This window comes from Arachis hypogaea, chromosome 7 (genome assembly GCF_003086295.3).
Source record: "Arachis hypogaea cultivar Tifrunner chromosome 7, arahy.Tifrunner.gnm2.J5K5, whole genome shotgun sequence".
Taxonomy (NCBI): domain Eukaryota; kingdom Viridiplantae; phylum Streptophyta; class Magnoliopsida; order Fabales; family Fabaceae; genus Arachis; species Arachis hypogaea.
Window position 1 is genome coordinate 30,615,145 of NC_092042.1, and position 22,862 is coordinate 30,638,006.

General features: G+C 33.2%; 2 protein-coding genes across 13 annotated transcripts; one reads left to right on the forward strand and one right to left on the reverse strand.

The window, feature by feature from the left end:
* Nucleotides 1-5,374: 5,374 nt before the first annotated feature.
* On the forward strand, nt 5,375-9,586 carry LOC112702907 (elongation factor 2). 2 transcript variants are annotated; one of them, XM_025754136.3, is made up of 4 exons: nt 5,375-5,600; nt 6,144-6,187; nt 6,288-6,375; nt 6,934-9,586. In XM_025754136.3, exons 2-4 carry the CDS (start codon nt 6,185-6,187, stop codon nt 9,372-9,374), a joined length of 2,532 nt encoding a protein of 843 aa, XP_025609921.1. In that variant the 5' UTR covers nt 5,375-5,600; nt 6,144-6,184; the 3' UTR covers nt 9,375-9,586. The 2 variants fall into 2 exon arrangements, with proteins under 2 accessions (XP_025609921.1, XP_025609920.1); XM_025754135.2 differs by lacking the exons at nt 5,375-5,600; nt 6,144-6,187 and having other exon boundaries at nt 6,276-6,375.
* A 7,389-nt stretch (nt 9,587-16,975) lies between these two features.
* Nucleotides 16,976-20,893, reverse strand: LOC112702908 (uncharacterized). 11 transcript variants are annotated; one of them, XR_011863886.1, is made up of 9 exons: nt 20,523-20,893; nt 20,241-20,390; nt 19,656-19,778; nt 19,402-19,436; nt 18,164-18,289; nt 17,948-18,025; nt 17,785-17,863; nt 17,496-17,578; nt 16,976-17,260 (listed from the first exon to the last, which is right to left on the reverse strand). XR_011863886.1 is itself a non-coding variant. In XM_025754137.3 (9 exons), exons 5-9 carry the CDS (start codon nt 18,226-18,228, stop codon nt 17,255-17,257), a joined length of 315 nt encoding a protein of 104 aa, XP_025609922.1. In that variant the 5' UTR covers nt 18,229-18,289; nt 19,402-19,436; nt 19,656-19,778; nt 20,241-20,390; nt 20,523-20,893; the 3' UTR covers nt 16,976-17,254. The 11 variants fall into 11 exon arrangements, 8 of the variants coding, with proteins under 8 accessions (XP_025609922.1, XP_072055458.1, XP_025609923.1 ...); XR_011863887.1 differs by having other exon boundaries at nt 19,230-19,436; XR_011863888.1 differs by having other exon boundaries at nt 20,538-20,863.
* Nucleotides 20,894-22,862: the final 1,969 nt, after the last annotated feature.

Consider the following 22,862-nt stretch of genomic DNA (forward strand, 5'->3'; position numbering starts at 1 on the left):
ATCTGATAGGAGGCTGAAAAAGGACTGCTGATGTTGTTGGATTTTGATCTCCCTACACTTGAGATGGATTTTCTGGAGCTACAGAACTCTAAATGGCGCACTCTCAATTGCGTTGGAAAGTAAACATCCAGGGCTTTCCAGCATTATATAATAGTCCATCCTTTATTCGAGTTTAGACGATGCAAACTGGCGTTCAACGCCAGTTCCATGCTGCATTCTGGAGTAAAACGCCAGAAACACGTCACAAATCAGAGTTAAACACCAAAAACACGTTACAACTTAGCATTTAACCCCAAGAGAAGCCGCTGCATGTGTAAAGCTCAAGTTCAGCCCAAGCACACACCAAAGTGGGCCCCGGAAGTGGATTTCAGCACTTAGACTTATTTCTGTAAACCATAGTAACTAGTTTAGTATAAATAGAACTTTTTACTATTGTACTAGAGGTCTTTGACCGGGTCTTTTTCCCTATTTTTCAATTTCATATGCCATTTGGGGAGGCTGGCCATTTGGCCATTCCTAGACCTTGTTCTTATGTATTTTCAACGGTGGAGTTTCTACACACCATAGATTAAGGTGTGGAGCTCTACTGTTCCTCAAGTATTAATGCAATGTACTACTGTCTTCTATTCAATTCACGCTTATTCTTATTCTAAGATATTCATTTGCACTTCAACCTAATGAATGTGATGATCCGTGACACTCATCACTATTCTCACTTATGAACGCGTGCCTGACAAACACTTCCGTTCTACCTGTGAAAGCTAGAGTGTGTATCTCTTGGATTCCTGACCCACGACGCATGGTTGCCTCGCCTGACAACCGAGCCTCCCATTCCGTGAGATCAGAGTCTTCGTGGTATAAGCTAGAATTATTGACGGCCATTTCTAAGATCCGGAAAGTCTAAACCTTGTCTGTGGTATTCTGAGTAGGATTTGAGATAGGATGACTGTGACGAGCTTCAAACTCACGAGTGTTGGGCGTAGTGACAGATGCAAAAGGATCAATGGATCCTATTCCGACATGATCGAGAACCGACAGATGATTAGCCTTGCTGTGACAACGCATTTGGACCATTTTCACTGAGAGGATGGGAAGTAGCCATTGACAACGGTGACGCCCTACATACAGCTTGCCATGGAAAGTGGAAAGAATGGTTGGATGAAAGCAGTAAGAAAGTAGAGATTCAGAAGGAACATAGTATCTTCATGCGCTTATCTGGAATTTCCACCAATGAATTACATAAGTAATATCTATCTCTATTTTATGCTTTATTTATTTTTATATTCGAAAACCATTATAACCATTAGAATCTGCCTGACTGAGATTTACAAGATGATCATAGCTTGCTTCATACAAACAATCTCCGTGGGATCGACCCTTACTCACGTAAGGTTTATTACTTGGACGACCCAGTGCACTTGCTAGTTAGTTGTGCGAAGTTGTGAAAAAGAGTGATATTACAATTGTACGTACCAAGTTGTTGGCGCCATTGAGATCACAATTTCGTGCACCATATGCTATACATTTTATGATTTTGTACGAAATAATATTAATTTTAATTTATATATTTATTATTGGATATTAAAAAAAAAGTATTTGTATTATTAGCATCTTTCAAATCTTTCTCAACTCTGACCGTGATTAGGCCTAAAAGATCACCTATCTCGTTGGAAATAAATGTAATCCAATCAATTTTCATCTGATAGTGCTATACATTCACATAATCATAGGAGAATTAACTTTAGCGAAATAACAATATGGTATTTAGTTACCACATGAGTATTTTTATATATAGAATTATCAATCAATTATGTATGGCTTCTGATGAAAATAATATATTCAATATGAATATTGTTTGTTAGGTCAAAGATAACAAATTGGCAAAGAAAATTAATTATAATGGATATATTCATTTTAAAAAATATTTTTCTATGTAATACTATAATAAAAAATATCATGGTCATCCTGAATTATTACAGGTTCAACTTCCATCGACAGTGGTAGAATGCCTAAATTGAGCCATCTTCAGACTATAATATTATCAAACAAACACTTAATGAAATACTCATCCATACCTTCTCATTTTGAGTACATTTATAAATAAAAAAAGTTAAAATAGCAAAAGTGATAAAAATGATGATTTTTATAATTTTGTGTGGTTATCTATTTAAAGAAGACCATAAGACCATGATTGTCTACCAAAATTAATTTTATTTATTGCATTTAATTTGAATAAGTAAAAAATCATCCTATTTTAGTTTGGTCCTTAATTCACATGATTTAAATTTAGCTCAATATATATTATTTGATTTGATTTAATTATTAGTGAAAAAATCTCGAGAACCTATTTTATTCAAACATACTCATACGTACTTTTTTTATTTTGGATACATTTATACATAAAAAAAATTATACATAAAGAAACAAAGAAGAAGAAAAGAAGTGTTGAAATAGCAAGAGCGATACAAATTACAATTTTTATAATTTTGTGTGGCCATCTATATATAGTAGACCAGACAACTATAATTATCTAACAAAATTAATTTGTATTTATTGCACTCAACTTGAATAAGTAAGATATTATCTTATTTTAATTTAGTCCTTAATTCACCTATTTGAATTTAACTCAATATATATGATTTAATTTGATTTGATTATTAGTTGAAAATATCTCAATTGCTTATTTTATTCATAGATTTATTATTTTATTGATAAATAAATTAATCAAATTAATTAATTAGTACACACAATAAATTTAGTTTAATAAATTAAAAGAAATAATTAAAAATACTAATAGAATATTAAATAAATAAATTAGAAAATACTACTAAATCAAGTTGGTATAAATTATAATAAATTATACAATATGTAAATATCTAATCAAATCAATTAGTTGATATAATTAGTTTATCGTAATAATTTATATTTAACGAGTTAAAATAAATAAATTGGGAAATACTCTTAGAAGTATGTTACGTCAGCTCTATCATTAAATGCAGAAATTTAATTTTTATATAATAGAATAAATCGATAGATAGATAGAATAGATAGATTTTTATAAAAAAAATTGGTTAACCAATTTGATCACAAAAATTGCATAAAATTTAGTTTTGATTTTGATTAATTAGTTAAAAATTGGATTTTAAAATTTAGTTTTAATTAACCATTTTTTAATAATATGGATATAATTTTTAAAATTATTTTATTAAATTGGTTAATTAAATGTGATATGATTTTTTAACCGATTATAATTTGATTATTTTATGTACAATCCTACAAATAATCCAACTCGCAAAAATTTTTTTTAGAGAGAATTAGTGATGGTGGCAATAAAGAGAAGGAAGCAGTGGTGGTGGTAATGGTAATGACAAATAACAGCCGTGTGAGTAGTGTTAAATGGGATGAGAGTTGGATGAAAGAAGATTTAGTGGTGGTGATGATAAAAGGTTGAGGATTGGAATAGGGATAATGGTGTTGGTGAGTGGAGGATTAAAGATGGGGCAGAGCAAGTTAGGTTAAATGGAGTAATTACGTATTTGGATAATTTTATCGGCGAAAATTCATCATTTATGGGTATAAAGATAGTTTCGTATTTTTATGCATAAATTTATGGGAAAAAGACAAATAGGTTTCTGACTTTTTAAACTTTTGACAAATACATTCCTGACAAAATTTAAATACAAAAAAGTCCCTGACTTTAACAAATGGAGGACAATTTAGTCCTTCCGTCTATTTGCCTCTCATGCACCTAACAAAACTGGCTGACGTGGCTGAAACGGTGTCCAGGTGTCCGTTACGGTGCCACGTTGGAAGGGAAAAAAAGTTCGAAGGACAAATAAGTCCTTGACGTTATTTTACAAATAAAGTTCGAAGGACAAATAGGTCTTTGAAAATTTTTTTTTTCAAAATTAATAAACTCATTTCCTAAATTCTCTCATCTACCTCTCTCCATTTTTATATTTCTCTCTACTATTTTTACTCTATATATAATTATATTTTATATTAGTAATTTGACAAATCAAAATATGTCATTCGATATTTTTTTACAATTAAAATATTTTAAATGTAAAATTATACACATTAAATTATTTTAAATTTTAGATAACGAATGTTAAAATTAATTACTAATAAAAAATTAGACTTTTTCATATAAAAATAATAACTAAAAATCTTATTATTTAATTTTTTATCTGCAGATATCTTGGTCTTCTTAGTCAGAAACTTTTGTCAACTTACGACTTTTTTGTAAAAGTAGTTTGATTTTATAAATCTTTTGTGTCATGCATAATTATATACTGTTAGAACAAAGTGAACTATAATTTAAAAAAAATATTCTCGTAATGTTATTATGCATAAAAATACTAGTTCTAATATAATACACAAATGTACTAATGCTAACTTAATACATAAATGATGCACAAATGAACTAATGCTAACTTGATGCATAAATGAACTGATGCTAACTAATGCCACTGGTATGATGAAAACTGAACTAATACAATTTAACAAATTCTAATATAATACACAAATGCGCTAAAACTAAACTAATGCAATTTAAGAAAAAGAGTAGAAACATAACAAACCCAATTTCTATAATTTTAATACAAATAATTTAAATTGTAGAATAAAACAAGTTAACTAGATTTCAAAATACAAGCATAATTTTATCAGAAATTATTTTTAATATGGAAAGAAAATTGGTGTTTTGGTTGAATATTGACATTTGAAGTGTATTACAATATTGTGAAAATTATTCAACACGCCCCCACGAGTTGGCTGCCACGTGTTCAACACGCCCCCCACGTGTTGGTCAGAATGATGCCACGTGTTCACCACGACCCCACGTGTTGCACCACGCCTCCCACGTATTGACTTCCCACAAAAAAATCCACCCATCTATAATTACATCACATTCTTCCATTTTCAACAAAAACACCAATTTTTTCCATACAAAAAAAATTAGCCTAATTTTATAAACTAAATTCTCATAATAGAAGCATAATAGAAGTATAATGAAAAAAAAAATTCTCAAGGACCTATTTATCCTTCGAACTTTATTTGTAAAATGACGTCAAGGACTTATTTGTCCTTCGAACTTTTTTCCCCTTCCAACGTGGCACCGTAACGGACACCTGTACACCGTTTCAGCCACGTCAGCCATTCCGTTAGGTGTATGAGAGGCAAATAGACGGAAGGACTAAATTGTCCTCCGTTTGTTAAAGTCAGAAACTTTTTTTATTTAAATTTTGTCAGAGATGTATTTGTCAAAAGTTTGAAAAGTCAGGACCTATCTGTCTTTTCCCTTAAATTTATTAGTGTTCTAAATATTTGTAATTTGTGCATAAAAGTGTAGTCCTAATAAAAATTAAGAATCGACAGATCAAAAGAAAAGCCCAATAAAATAAAAAGCCCAAGGCCCAAAAGTAGTGGATTGCGTTTTCTTGGTAGACATTATAGCCTCCTCACACACCTCACTTCACACTATTCTCTCGTTCTCAACGCAATTTAGAGAGAGGCCAAGCCGTAACCCTTGGCCGCCGCTCTCTATTGTCTTCTACTTCTTCTTCTTCTCCTCTCAATTTTTGCTTTCACTCTTTCAGGTTCGTTCCCTACAAAATTTCTCCATTTTTTTTCTCTTACTCTTCGATACTTTCTCCATCTTTTCATACTGATTCATTTTGTTTTTTTTTTCCTGCCTCTTCCGAATGTGTTTATTTGTGTCGATTCGATTCTTATGTTTTAAATTGAATTGTCTTTGTAGATTCAGTTCTTACATGAATTTCTTAAAAGCTCTCTGTAGTTTAAGATCTGTTTTTTTTTTCTGTTATCGTAATTTCACTGTTTTGATTGTTAGTACTTTTTTTTCCTTTTTTCATTGTGAGTGATAGATTGTGGTTGGATATACGTATATGATATGTAGCCTTTGACAAAGTATTTTTACTTGCGTCTTTGGAAGTGATGATTCTCTTTTTCACATAAAATATCTTTGAAACTACGTATAGTTCCTTCATCTGTGTTTTAAGTTTTGTTAGACCGCAGCAGAGTCATATTTAAGTGTACCATAAATTGCTTATTTTCGTTTAATTTATTTTGCCTGTGATGTCTTACTGTTTAGCTAATGATTTTTTGACTTGGTGTTTCAGCTCTGAAGGATTTCTTCTGTGGGAAATAAAGACTAGTCAAGATGGTAAGTTGAATACTAACATGGGTTTTAACATTCGATTTATTCATCTCTATAGGATGAGTTTGCTTAATATCTTAACTGTGATTTGCTTATGTATTTGCAGGTGAAGTTCACAGCTGAAGAGCTCCGTCGTATTATGGACTACAAACACAACATTCGTAATATGTCTGTGATTGCTCATGTCGATCACGGTATGAATTCTTTCGATAGCTTGTTTTGTTATGTTTACTTCCTCTGTGGTGCACTTTCAGCATCTACATGATGTTCCCCCTCTATGCGTATTTAATATGTATTGGTATTTTGTGTTTGATCAAGTTTAAAATGTTATTTTCATGATATATGAAATTTGTCCAAGTTCTTTTTTATTTTTCAAAGTTAATTTTTACGTGATATAAACTACATCACTTTCTTTGTTTAGGTTTTTTTAAACCAAAAATATGTTTTCTTAAACAAAAATCAGGCATATATTTTTCAACCAAAACGTACTGTTGCAAACACAAAAATGCCTTTATGTAGCGACTTTTAACATTTTTACTTGCATATACGATAGAGAAAACATGTTTTTTTCTACTACTCCTTGTGTGTGTTTTTTGGTGTGTATGCAACATCAACAAATGCTTTTGTCACATCCGTTGCTACTTTTTTTCCTTTTTATAAGAGTTGTACTGTATTGTTTTGTTATATTATATAGTTTCTATGGTTGGTTTATATGAACTACACTTATATATAGTTTTCCAAACAAATTGCAGGAAAATCAACCCTCACCGATTCTCTGGTGGCTGCTGCCGGAATTATTGCACAAGAAGTGGCAGGGGATGTCCGCATGACTGATACCCGGGCAGATGAAGCTGAGCGTGGTATTACAATCAAGTCTACTGGTATTTCTCTCTACTATGAAATGAGTGATGAGGCTCTCAAGAATTACAAGGGAGAGCGCCAAGGAAATGAGTATCTCATCAATCTCATTGATTCTCCCGGGCACGTCGATTTCTCATCCGAGGTTACTGCTGCACTCCGTATTACTGATGGAGCACTAGTGGTGGTGGATTGTATTGAAGGTGTCTGTGTGCAAACCGAAACTGTTCTGCGACAGGCCCTTGGAGAAAGGATTAGGCCTGTTCTGACTGTCAACAAGATGGACAGATGCTTCCTAGAGCTCCAGGTGGATGGAGAGGAGGCATACCAGACATTCTCAAGGGTTATTGAGAATGCCAATGTGATCATGGCTACATATGAAGATCCATTGCTTGGTGATTGCCAGGTGTACCCAGAGAAAGGAACAGTTGCTTTCTCTGCTGGTTTGCATGGCTGGGCCTTTACCTTGACGAACTTCGCAAAAATGTATGCCTCAAAATTCGGTGTTGATGAATCAAAGATGATGGAAAGGCTCTGGGGTGAAAACTTCTTTGATCCTGCTACAAAGAAATGGACCAGCAAGAACACCGGTACTACCACATGCAAGCGTGGGTTTGTACAGTTCTGTTATGAGCCCATCAAGCAGATTATCAACACTTGTATGAATGATCAGAAGGATAAGCTCTGGCCTATGTTGCAGAAGTTAGGAGTCACCATGAAATCTGATGAAAAGGACTTGATGGGTAAAGCATTGATGAAACGTGTCATGCAAACGTGGCTTCCAGCAAGTACTGCCCTCTTGGAAATGATGATATTTCACCTTCCATCTCCAGCTAAGGCCCAAAAGTATCGTGTTGAGAACTTGTATGAGGGTCCCCTGGATGATCAATATGCTGCTGCTATTAGAGCCTGTGATCCTGAGGGTCCACTTATGCTCTATGTCTCTAAGATGATTCCTGCTTCTGACAAGGGTCGGTTCTTTGCTTTTGGTCGTGTTTTCTCTGGGAGAGTGTCCACTGGTCTGAAGGTCAGAATTATGGGACCAAATTATGTTCCTGGTGAGAAGAAAGACCTGTATGTTAAAAGTGTGCAAAGGACTGTCATTTGGATGGGAAAGAGGCAAGAAACAGTGGAGGATGTTCCTTGTGGTAACACAGTTGCTATGGTTGGGTTGGATCAATTTATCACCAAGAATGCCACATTGACAAATGAGAAGGAAGTTGATGCCCACCCCATTCGAGCCATGAAGTTTTCTGTCTCACCTGTCGTCCGTGTTGCTGTTCAGTGCAAGGTTGCATCTGATCTTCCTAAGCTTGTTGAAGGTCTCAAGAGGTTGGCCAAATCTGATCCTATGGTTCTCTGTACTATTGAGGAATCTGGAGAGCACATTGTTGCTGGTGCAGGGGAGCTTCATTTGGAAATTTGCTTGAAGGACTTGCAAGAAGATTTCATGGGAGGAGCTGAGATTATCAAATCTGACCCTGTTGTGTCTTTCCGTGAGACTGTTCTCGAGAGGTCATGCCGCACTGTGATGAGCAAGTCACCCAACAAGCACAACCGTCTCTACATGGAAGCTAGGCCAATGGAGGATGGTCTTGCAGAGGCCATTGATGATGGCAAGATTGGACCGAGGGATGACCCCAAAGTCCGTTCCAAGATCTTGTCTGAAGAGTATGGTTGGGACAAGGATCTTGCCAAGAAAATCTGGTGTTTTGGCCCTGAGACCACTGGACCCAACATGGTTGTTGATATGTGTAAGGGAGTCCAATACTTGAATGAAATCAAGGACTCTGTGGTTGCCGGTTTCCAATGGGCATCAAAGGAAGGTGCTCTTGCTGAAGAAAACATGAGAGCCATCTGCTTTGAAGTCTGTGATGTTGTCCTTCATGCTGATGCTATCCACAGAGGTGGTGGTCAGATTATCCCTACTGCCAGGAGAGTCTTCTATGCTTCCCAGTTGACAGCAAAGCCCAGACTTCTCGAGCCTGTCTACCTGGTCGAAATCCAAGCTCCTGAGCAGGCCCTTGGTGGTATTTACAGTGTCCTGAACCAGAAGCGTGGACATGTGTTTGAGGAAATGCAGAGGCCGGGAACTCCCCTCTACAACATCAAGGCCTACCTCCCTGTCATCGAGTCCTTCGGATTCTCCAGCACCTTGAGAGCCGCAACTTCCGGTCAAGCTTTCCCACAATGTGTCTTTGATCACTGGGACATGATGTCTTCAGATCCATTGGAGTCCGGATCACAAGCTTCACAGCTTGTTATGGATATCCGTAAGAGGAAAGGTCTGAAGGAGCAAATGACTCCCCTCTCTGAGTACGAGGACAAGCTTTAAAATTTTCCTGCTATTACATGTTATGGTCTTAGTTGAGTTCCTACCCATTAAAAAACTGTTTTCTTAGTTTTTTAGGTTTTGTTATCTATTCTTGTTTTGGTCTCTGGGTTATTGTACTTGGAATTATTTACCTCTGCATTGATGTGTATCTTATCTAAGATTACATTGATGTTTGTCATAGTACTATTTACTATTCACGAATTTTGCTTAAACGATGGTTTCCAATAATCGTGTTATTTTTTTCTTATCATTGTGATTGATGGCTCAACAGGGAATATTTGGATTTTTCCTTTTTGGGTTAAGGAATATTCAGAATTTAATGATTGAGCAGTTGGTTTTGGACTCTTCCGTGGAAGTGTTTTTATATGGGAAAGTGTTTTGTTCTTATGAATACCGGTATGTTTACTAGGGGAGTTAAACTCCAAAATTGCCTTCGAATTTTTCGAGTTTTCCTGATATCTACATGGAATTACCTCTAACGTTACAGATTTCTTGTTAACTATTTATTTCTTACTACAAAAATGTGCTCTTAATCCTGTTACCCTTCTAAAAAGTATCCAACGAAAGTTGTATATTTTCATGGTGCTTGATATTATTCTCGAGTTTTTCCCGCGATTTCATGCAAGATGTTACAATTTTCAAGATTTGATGAAGTGTAGGAATATGTAGATATTAGTTAATATAATTTTCTAAAACAAAACACTATCTATCTATTCTTATTATATAAAAGTTGATACCTTAGTTTTAAGTTATATATATGTTTTTTAATGATGTCATGTCAGCAATTTTATTTATTTGGCAAAATTTGAAAATCAACTAATCATTTTTTAATAAAAGATTTTAAAAGAATCAAAAGAATTTTACCTATTATTATTCAATTAAAACATAAAATACTAATTAAATACAATAAAAATATATTAGAAGTGTTATGATAATAATTATAAAAATTTTCAGTTATAAACATTAAAATTCTATTATGAAAATAAAGATTAGGGTTTGAAAAGAGAAGAAAGATGAAAGAGAATAGGAAGAATAAGAGATGATTTTGTTAATTATTGATGCACACATAACATCACAAGGGGACTATTTATAGCTAAGGGCCCAAATTTCTAGTTGACTCAGCTAGGTTACATCTATAACTTATTCTATCTACTTGAAATTTAAATTATGGTTACAATCTAGGATATCCATAATAAATATATCTATGATACTCGTGCTTGGATGTTCATATAATACGTTAGATAGCTGCCTCGTTAAAAATCTTACAAGAAAAAATCCGGAGTAGGATAAAAAGCATGGTTAAGGAAAAGAGTATAGCGCGTATTACTTCTCCTAATAATTACATCACTTGATATCTTTTAACTGGTGCATCCCAATCTTATATACTAACTTCTCAAATGTTGAAGTAGGTAGTGTTTTAGTGAACAAATATGCTAAATTATCATTAGAACGAATTTGTTAAACATCTATATCACCACTTTGTTGAAGATCATAAGGATAGAAAAGTTTTTGTTAAATATGCTTTGTTTTATCTCTTTTGATGTATCCCTCTTTTAGTTGATGTATGCAAGTAGAGTTGTCTTTGTATATGACTGTTGGTATTTTCTTCAAAGGTAAACTACACATATCTTGAACATGTTGGGTGATTGACCTAAGCCGAACACATTCTCGAGTTGCTTCAAGAATTGCCAATATTTTTTCATGATTTGAGGATGCTGCAGCTATGGTTTGCTTTGTTAAGTGGTACACGAAATCGTGATACACAACTTCGTGCAGCTGACCAGCAAGTGCACTAGGTCGTCCAAGTAATACCTTACATGAGTAAGGGTCGATCCCACGGAGATTATCGGCTTGAAGCAAGCTATGGTCATCTTGTAAATCTTAGTCAGGCGGATTCAAATGGTTATGAGTTTTGATAATTAAAATGTAATTAAAACATAAAATAAAATAGAAATACTTATGTAATTCATTGGTGGGAATTTCAGATAAGCGTATGGAGATGCTTTGTCGCTTCTGAACCTCTGCTTTTCTGCTACCTTCTTCCAACCATGTGTTACCTCCTTCCATGGCAAGCTGTATGATCCTCTCGGATGAAAACAAATCCATCTGTGCTGTCACTGCAGGGCTAATCATCTGTCGGTTCCTGCTAGCGTCGGAATAGGACCATTGTCCTTTTGCGCACTGTCACTTGCACCTAACATTCGCAGGTTTGAAGCTCGTCACAGTCATCCCTTCCCAGATCCTACTCGGAATATCACAGATAAGGTTTAGACTTTCCGGATCCCGGATCCTACTCGAAATACCACAGACAAGGTTTAGATTTTCGAATCCCAGGAATGCTGCCACTGGTTCTAGCCTATACCACGAAGATACTAATCTCACGGACTCGGTCCCCTGTATTAGATATCCTAGAGAATATACTCCAGCTGGCGTCCAATGACTACATTGAACATCATGTAGACCGCTTTTGTGGTTGTCAGGCACACGGATCTTGGCTAAGCGAGTAACGAAGATTGGGTGATTGTCACGGGTCACCCTTTCATTCTGACTTAACTGAATTAAGAACAAGAGTATATCTTGGAGAAGAAGTAGGCATGAATTGAAGGAAAAAACAATAGTACTTGCATTAATTTCTGAAGAACAGCAGAGCTCCACACCTTAATCTATAGGGTGTAGAAACTCCACCGTTGAAAATACATAAGTAAAAATAGGGTAGGCATGGCCGAATGGCCAGCCTCCCAAAACGTGAACAATGGTCAAAAAGATGAAAATACAATAGTAAAAAGTCCTATTTATAGAGAACTAATAACCTAGGGTTTACAGAAATAAGTAAATGATGCAGAAATCCACTTCCGGGGCCCACTTGGTGTGTTCTTGGGTTGAGCATTGAAGCTTTCACGTGCATAGGCTTCTCTTGGAGTTAAACGCCAGCTCTAGTGCCAGTTTGGGCGTTTAACTCCAGCTTTTATGCCAGTTTGGGCGTTTTACACCAGAATTTTTATGCTGACTTGGAACTCCAGTTTGGGCCATCAAATCTCGGAAAAAGTATGGACTATTATACATTGATGAAAAGCCCAAGATGTCTACTTTCCAACGCAATTAAGAGCATGCCAATTGGGCTTCTGTATCTCCAGAAAATCCACTTCGAGTGCAGAGAGGTCAGAATCTAATAGCATCTTTAGTCCTTTTTCAGCCTCTGAATCAGATTTTTGCTCAGGTCCCTCAATTTCAACCAGAAAATACCTGAAATCACAGAAAAATACACAAACTTATAGTAAAGTCTAGAAATGTGATTCTTGCATAAAAACTAATAATTATATACTAAAAACTAACTAAATCATACTAAAAACTATATAAAAACAATGCCAAAAAGCGTATAAATTATCCGCTCATCATTAAGAGCCAAGATATAATTGTTCCTTTACTTGTGAATAGATAACCTGTTTGTGAGCTATCTTTTTGTGGATTAGAAAAAAACCTGCATCTGCATATCCAAATAATTGAAATGCTGTTTCATTAGAGTAAAATAAATCCTTATCAATATATTCTTGAAGATATCTTAATATATGTTTAACACTATTCCAGTGTGTTCTAGTTGCATAAGAACTAAATCTCGATAATAAGTTTCCTGAAAATGCTATATATCTGGTCTTGTATTGTTTGCGAGATACATTAGTGCATAAATAGCACTAAGGTAAGGTACTTCAGGACCAAGGGATTTTTCTTTACTTTTACAAGGTTGAAATGGATCTTTATCCACATCTAGTGATCTCACTACCATTGGAGTACTCAATGGGTGTGCCTTGTCCTTGTAAAATTTTTTCAAAAGTTTCTCAGTATAAGTTGACTGGTGGATGAATATACCATCCCTCAAATGTTCAATTTGTAAACCAAGGCAAAATTTTGTGTTGTCAAAATCTTTCATTTCAAATTATCTTTTTAATTAATCTATGATTTTTTGAATTTCTTCAGAAGATCCAATGATTAAATCATCAACATATACTGCAATAATAACAAATTTAGATTCAAAGCTTTTTATGAACACACATGAACATACACGATCATTTTTGTACCCATCTTTCAATAAGTATTTACTGAGACGTTTATACCATATAAGCTCAGATTATTTTAATCCATAGAAAAATTTTAAAGTCTTACTGAACAAATTTTCAGAGAATTATTATATGCTTCAGGCACTTTGAATCCTTTAGAAATTTATCAATTGAGTCGTATAAATAGGCTGTAACAACATCCATTAGATGCATGTCAAGTTTTTTATGCACTTCTGACTAATAAGATATCTTAACGTAATTGCATTAACAACTTGTCCTTCTGAGACATTTGTTCTTATTGGTGCATTTGTAGCTGGAATGTAAGATTTGGTTACTCTCTTTAGGTTAGTAAATATGTTTGGCAAATGATTTGCAATATTTTGCATATAAATTAACTTTTGTACTTCTAGCTTGCATTGTCTAGTGTGATGATCTAAATGAAATAATGACAATGTATTCTAAGTAATCTCTTTTTTCAATTGTTTGTTTTCTTCCCCTAATTTTGAAAAAATTGTTTCATCAAAGTGAAATCATAAAATTTTGACTTAAATAAATCACCCGTCATGGATTCAAGGTATTTTATAATTGACGGTATTCATAACCAACATATATTTCAAATCTTTTTTAGGTCCTATCTTTGTGCGTTATGGACTCGTGGTGGAGTAATTGGGACATAAATTGCACATCCAAATATCTTAAAATGAGAAATGTTTGGCTCCTGACCGCGAGCTAGTTGTAATGGAAAGAATTTAAGATAACTTGTTGGTCTGATGCGTATAAGTGTTGCAGCATGCAAAATAGCATGCCCCACGCTGAAATAGGAAGTTTAGTTCTCATAAGTAATGATCTGGCATTTAACTGGATGTGTTTAATTAATGATTCTACTAGACCATTTTGAGTGTGTACATGAGCAACAGGTTCTTCTATCGTAATTTCAGTTAACACACAATAATCATTAAATGCTTGTGATATAAATTCACCAGCATTATCAAGATGTATTATCTTTATAACATAGTCTGAAAAATAAGTTTTTAATTTAATTATTTGAGCTAGCAATCTAGAAAATGCCATGTTGTGCGTCAATAGTAACACAAACATGGGACCATCACAAAAAACATGGGACCGTCACAAAGATGTATCTCTTAAAATCATGAAATATTTAAATGGTCTACATGGGGTGAATGGACCCACATATATCACCCTGAATATGTTCCATAAAAGATGGTGACTCAATCCCATTTTTTTCTTGTGATAGTCTTGTAATTAATTTTTCTTGAGAACAAGTAGCACATGAAAATTCATTAAATTGAAGAATTTTATGTTCTTTTAGAGGATGATTAAATGAATTCTCGATGATTCTTCTCATTATAATTAAATCCGGGTGTCATAACTGGTCATGCCAAATTGTAAATACATTTATATTTATAAACTTCTGGTTTACTATGGCATGTGATTCCACATTGTTAATAGTGGTGTAGTATAAACCAGAAGAGAGCAGGTAATTTTTATAATACACATTTTTCTCCCGATGTCATAATTGTAATATAGAGATATTCATTATTTTTTTCTCTTGCAGTTTTTACATGGTATCTATTTTAACGGATATCTTTAAAATATAGTAAATTTCTATGAAATTTACTTGATAGTAATGCATTGTTTATAAAGAACTTAGTTCCTTTAGGTAATACTATAGTAACTCTTCTGGAGCCTTCAATCATTTTTGCACTACCAACAATCGTACGTACATTTTTTTCTTTGTAACAAGAGAGACAAAATGTCTTTTATCTCTAAGTATTGTATGTGTTGAAGCACTGTTAGCAAGACATACTTCTTCATTATTGAATTTGAGTGAAGCATGAGAAATATCCATATCCTCATTACGAAAATAAAAATAAATTACCATTAATAAAGAAAAAATACCAAAATTTCAAAAGCAAATAAAAATTGCAACCAAAAGGAAAAAAACTAACGATAAAGAAAGAAAAACATCTAAAAAAAGGATAGATTTCTAATTAATATTCTTCTAAAAAAATTTGATTCATCTAAATGAGTAATATTACTTAGGTCACCAAAATGAGTTGGTTTAGATGTGTATGGGTTGCTAATATCAAGAATGTTAATAAGGTCTGCAAAGATATCATCAGTGAATTTCAGTTCCATTTCAACACCATTAGCTTCAGCTTCATCTCTTTGTGTAGTCAAATTGACCTATTACTTTTGTCCCTTCGTTTTGATAGATTCTAGATATATCTTGACAAAACATTCAGGGATACGACATATATGCGATCAATGACCTTTTAATCCACATCGATAGCACAAAATTTTCACATTACGGCTCGAAGCACGCTTCTCATATTTATTCCACTTTTGGTTATGAGTAGAAACTCTATTGTTCCATTTGCCACGTCCACGTCCACGGCCATGACCACGGTTTCGACCATTATTCTGATAATAATTTTTTATGTTCACGAGATGCCACATTCACTTTAGAAAAAGCAGTTGAGCCAGTTGGACAGACTTCATGATTTTTCATTAACAATTCATTATTTTGTTCTGCCAATAGGAGACAACCTATTAGGTTAGAATACTTTTTGAAACCCTTTCTGCGATAATGTTGTTGTAACAGCACATTGGAAGCATGGAATGTGAAAATTTTTTTTCCATTAAATCCTCATCAGTGACTTCTTAACCACACAATTTCAGTTGAGAACTTATTTTGAAAAGTACAAAATTATATTCACAGACTGTTTTAAAATCTTGAAGCCTTAAATGTATTAATTCATAACGAGATTTAGACAATAATACAGTTTTTTGATGTTCAAACATTTCTTTCAAATTTGCGCATAATTCTTGTGGATCTTTAACAGTTAAGTATCCTACTTTCAACCCTTCATAAAAGGTGATGAAGTAGAAAAATAAGTGCCTTAACCTTATCTTCTCTTGAAGATTCTAGTTCTTTCTTTATGGTATCCCCAAACTTCTTGGATACCAAATGGGTTTCAGCATCAAGTGTCGATTCTAAATAATTTTTGCTCGTTAAATCAAGAACGGCAAGTTCAAGCTTTTGCGAATTTGACATGATAGATCTATTAACAAAAATAAATAAAAGTAGGTAAATAGCCACTACAAGAAATTACCAGAATAGCGACCGATTCTGGTGGTTGCAAAAACCTTGGTCGCTAATTAAAAAATAGCGACCAACTTCAGTCACTAATCGTTAGCAACCGATTTTTAAACAAAGCTACCAAACTAGTACCAAACGATATTGGTCGTTAAATCGGTTGAAAATAAAATCGTTCACTAAATAGCGACCATCTTTTATGTCGCTAAATTAGTCGGTTGAGAGAATCAGTCGCTAAATCAGTCACTGATAAAATCGATCATTAAATCGGTCACTGATGTCTAGTTTAAAAATTTAAAATCAGTAGCTAAATCGGTCACTGTTGCTAATTTCCTAATTATTGATTTTTACTAATTTCACATATACCACTATTAAAACTTAATTTTTATAAATAATTATATTTCAACAAAATATAAAAGAATCAAATATAGATCAATTTTTTAAATAAATATCGAGAATATTCATACTATCTATATCGAAATATAGAAATTAAAAAAAAGACAAAATTAATAAATACATCAAATTTATGATCTACAATTCAAATATACATTGATGGCTTTACAGCCAATGATCCTAAATGTATGCAAAAATCAAGCAAAAAAAAAATTTCATTACATAAAGTAGAAAAAACCCTTAAGAAAACTAAAACTTCTTTGATTGAGTTGACTTCTCTTCCTTAGGGATCAATGTCTCATATTTTGAATCAATTAAAACTGCAAAAGTTATTAACATAATTAGAACTCAAAACACAATTTATAAATAAACAATTTCCACTATAGTATATTAGCATATGAATATAATATAAGTTGATGCTCTATACAAGAAACTGTTCATGACTTCATGTTATCATGCCATTCATTAAACCCAAATTATATTGCACCGTTTACTATATATTACTTTACAAAGATAAAACAATTATTAAAAATGTATAAGATTATTGAAACTTACATTCTCCACGTGAATTAGCCATAATTGCTTCTTGCTTGGCCTTTTCCGTATTTCCAAATCCAACAACCAGTCTACAATAGCATCTGGATGTAGAATAGAATAGAATTAGGCACATAAACCAGTATCAGTTTTCAAAGTTCAGACTAATGCAAAAAAACAAAATGGAAGTGCTGAACGTATCTCATAAACCAAAGTAGTTTAATATTTCTATTTTATAAAAAATGAATAATATAATATTAAATGTTAATATTTTATTTATGCATAATCATGTCCTACTATATGCACCTGCCTGCAATAAATTCGATGTGTCTCTTATTGCATTACAAACAATTTTCATAGCCTTTGCCTTCTGTAAACAATTTCCATGCCTGCACATATTTTATACATTTGGTTGATAATAAAACTTAGAAGTATATCAAGCTTGATTAATTATAATTCAAGTCCATGCTTACATGACCAAGAAGGTTAAAGTGGGTGATCTTGATGATTGAATCCTCTGTTTCTCTTCCCACTTATGACAAGTAGAATCACTGGAAATGTATGATAAAAGTAAGTTTGGGCAAAAATTGGACTGCAGCAACCCCCCAAAAGCATACTCTTTCACGACCCACCCTGCATCTACAGCAGAAAACTTAAACAGGACTAAAATATGGAAACATAACACTTACTAATATATTATAGTAATTGCACTACTAAATGTTATTGGTCTCCTTCCAAATGGATACACATGCATGAAGATTCTGGCTATCACAAGCAAAGCTCTTTTCAACACAAGATACTGTATACTCTTTTGCCTGAAAGATATGACAACGTTACATGTTAGATAATATTCAAAATATATAAAAGTGTCAAAGAGCATAACTATACATTTAAGTAACAAAATGCAAACCATATCCCATATATCATTAACATAAGAACAAGTTCACATGATTACAATATGATATGTAAGAATAAAGAATGTACATATATAAAGCCTAAATGCTAAATATATAATAAAAGAATCTGTGTTAACATGCATGTATAAAAAGTGAAAGTAGTAAGTTTCAACAACATTACTGAATTATGCACTTATCTGACTCCAAATGGATAACCATGGAAATCTTCCTTGCATCACATGAACTAGTGTTGGGTAAAATTCAACATACATATGCACTAATGTCAACAGGTAGCACGTATTAAAGTAACAGAAACGCTTACCGTATTATATATGTAAGCTACTGTGTTTATCTAGGAACTAATCAACCAATCTATGCTTTAACCATTAAAAACGAATAATAAATCGTTTGGCATGTCCAATTTAAAGTTTCAACTATAAAAACGTAGAGTTAACATTTTAGTAGTACAATATCTTGTTTCATTTACATAATGTCCTAAAAAATAGAGCAGATGTTAATTTTCTTGATGATTGAAGCCTCTGTGTCTCTTCCCACTTATGACAAGTAGAATCACTGAAAATATATCATAAAAATAAGTTTGGGCAAAAATTGAACTGCAGCAACCCCCCAAATTCAAGACCTAGCCTCTTGTTAGAGATGGTCACAAACAAATATTGGATCTTAGCAATAATGAAATATCTGGCACCATTGCAGACATCATACGCATCATTGGTGTTCTAAATATTCTTATCTTGAAAGGGAACAAACTTTATAGGAAACATACCCAATGAATTGTGCAATATTACTAGTGTGTTATCAATTATAGATTTCTCTCATAATAGTCTTTCTGGTCCAATACCTAAATGCCTTGGAGATATCAATTTTGAGAATCTAGACTTTTCTTGCTAAATTGGTCAAAGGCGACCAACGTTGCTGTATATATGCCACTTGATATAATCTATAATACATTTCAACAAAGTGCCTTTAGTAGTAAATAGTGCTTGTAGAGTTATGTTAATCATATTACTTACCATCTATTTTTTCTCCTTGCAGGAGTCAAATATCACTGCATCAGCAAGAAAAGACAACACATAACAAGTGGTTAAAATGTGCAAAATCAATTTTTAGAAAAATATTATATGTATTATTTGGTGTAGACCCTAAACTTCATCCAATAGAAAAGAAGGGTGAGTCAGTTCCCTTTATACAAAAAAGGGTGACTACAAATATTATTACTCAAAAAATATAAAAATAGCCCATAAAACATTATTAATCACAAACTTACAATTAACTTCAGCCTCTCCATAATCTTCATGGCAAATTGATCACCCTGGACCTTGAAATTTTCCAACTTAGCATAGATTGATTGCAGCACCTTATCAGGAGCATTTTCCCCCAAATAAAAAACCTGGCAAATGAAAATCATATATATAAACTTAAGACTACAAACTTCAATTGAACATTTAACTAACAATTGTGAAATATTTTATACCCTTATTTTGTCTCGTATATAAAGCTAATGAGACATTACAAATAACACAACTCATACCTGTTTCTCATTAAGAAGTGTTCTATATGTTTTCAAGAGTTCCCCTCCGAGAAACTAGTTTTAACTTTATAAACTATTGTTGACACCATCTAGCATCTCAACTTTTTGTCCTTTATTACATCAATTAATTATTAATCAACTAGGAATGCTATAAGTTGAATAATTGTGCACAAAACATAAATGAAATTCGTATGTAAATTTTCATATTTTAACCCCGAAGGAAACACACCCTAACCTTAAAGCCTAATAAAAGAAAAACCGAAACTAAAACCAAACTAATCAGCAAGTGATGAACATTATAAGAAGAAATGAACAACTCACCAACGCCATGGCTTCGCTTGGATGAAGACGGTGAACCTGTTAGTTCAATCCAACCAAAAAACACGAAAACTCATAAACATAATCACCGGAGGATTCGGACTATGAGCAACGGCAGATCTGGACGGCGGATCTAGACAGCGATGCAACGATCTGCGACAAAGCTAATAATTTGAAATTAAAGCACATAATAGACAAAAAGACAGAGAAATAGATAAGCAACAGTAGATTAGAGAGGCTTAATTAATATCCTAATAGATAAAACCAAATCGGCGCTGTTGTTACCGGAGAAGAATTTACCGCAGGAGGCGGCGCTGAGAAAAGAACGACGCGATGCGAGCAACGGCAGATCTGGAGGCAGATGCGACGATGTGCGACGATGGCTGAACGAGCAAGGGAAGAACGCAGCGAGGGGGCAGACGATGACGAAGAATCGAGGAGGCGAGATGGCACCAACGAGAATGAAGTCGACAAGAACGGCGCCGACCAGGACTCGCCGGAGAGTGAGGGAGGCGGCGAGAGGGACGCTGTGAGGAGCGTAAATTAGGGTTCAAAAATGATGTTTTCTTTTAATTAATTTTAAATTTTAATTTGTTTAATACACTGATTTGTCAAAAAAAAAAAAATAGTGACATCAACCAATTAATTTATAACTTAGGTTTTAGTGGTTGCAAATTCGGTCACTAAAAATTACAATAGCGACCGATTTAGTGATCGATTGCTCTAATTCCATATTTTATAGTTGGTCGCTAAAATCGGTTGCTATATTATCCCTTAATAATTAATTTAGCGACCGCTACCTTAACGACCAACTATTTTTTCAGTCTATTTTTATATCCGTTGCTAATTTGGTCACTAAATTATAAAATAGCAACCGATTTAACAACCAACCACTTTAAAAGTAGCATTTTAAAGTTGATCGTTAAATTAGTTGCTATTTTAACACTAAGCAACCGATTTAGTGACCAACTTTTTAGCGACCGATTTAGCGACCAACAATTATTAAGACTATTTTTATATTGGTTACAAAACCGATTGCTAAATTAAATATAGCGACTGATTTAGTCACCAATTGACTCGAAAAGCCTTTTTTTGTTTTGGTTGCTAATTCGGTCGTTAAATTAAAAAATAACAACCGATTTTAGCGACCAAGGGTGGGTAATCACTAAATCGGTCGCTAATTGAAATTTAGCGACCAATTTTAGCAATCAACTTTTTCTTTTCCTAAAACATTTTGATTAATCGCAAAATCGGTCGCTAATGGTGACCGATTTTGTTAATCGCTAAAATCGGTCGCTATTTTAAAACTTTCTTGTAGTAAGCTAAGAATAATAATATTAATAATTTATATAGAAGAAAAGAAAGATAAGTAAAAGAAGAAAAATAAATCAATTTGCTACAAAAATTGATAAAAATATATTATTCTTTTAAGATAATAAAAATAAATTATTAAATTATACATTCGTGGCTGAGAATATAAATAAAATTGTAATATTAGCACTACGAATATTATATCTTCAGTTGAAAAAATAATATTTTTAATATATGTTCCTTTAAAATTTGTTTATCATTCACTTCAAAGAATAATTATTTATATGATTAATTCTCATTCACTTTAAAAAATAATTATGTTTATAATTAATTATTATTTATATCAAAAAATAATTATTTATAAGATTAATTATCATTTATTTCGGAGAATTATATTAATATTAAATAAAATATTATATATAAACAAAATAAATAATATAAATAAATCAAATAACGATAAATAAGAGAAAATATAAAAAAAGGAAGAGAGGCAACAAACTGAAATGAGAAGAAATAGAAGATTACCGAAGAAAGAAAAAAATGACATTTTGTTTCTATAAATTTTAGTAGAAAGTTTAATGGAGTAATGGATAAGAAATTTAATTGAGTCGAATCATTTGATTTGTAGTATAGCTAACTCATGAGTTCATTTTCAACGCAATCCATAGATACTAATCAATAGTTATTTAAATGCACGTGTTAGAAAAGAAAAATGAGAAATTTGAATATGGCCCAGCGTTCAAACCCACAATTAGTCATGCATAAAATAAATATATCATGGCAATGATAATATGTCATGTAGTATAAAAAAAGACATATAGAAAAAAAATGTATATAAGAATATATATGCATATCTATCAAATAATAAATAGGGGTGGTTTCATTTTCGATGCGGAGAGTTCTCCGCGTTTCAGGTTGGCTCCAATTCCAGGTGGATACTCTCCTCCAGCGTGACATTTCCTCCAACGTGGCTTCTCCTCTTCAGTGGTACATGTGCTCTTCTGTCATTCCGCCATCAGCTGTTCCTTTTATCGATTCGCTCACACAACTTCCCTTCTTCACGGATTTGGTTGAACATGTAATCATTACTTGAAACCCTAGGACCTTTGCCTTCTTCTCCTAATTTGCTTTCCTCTGTCTTACGAAACGCTGTGTAGGAGCTCTATTTCTTGAGAGTTTGCCTCGCCGTTGTTCATCCAGGTTAGCGATTTCCTGATGGAGTCTCAAATTCAAGATCTCCAATCAATCAATCAGGTGCATTCTTCTAGTGCTTTTAGTTCCAAACCTATTTTTCTCTTCATCGTTTTTCTTTTC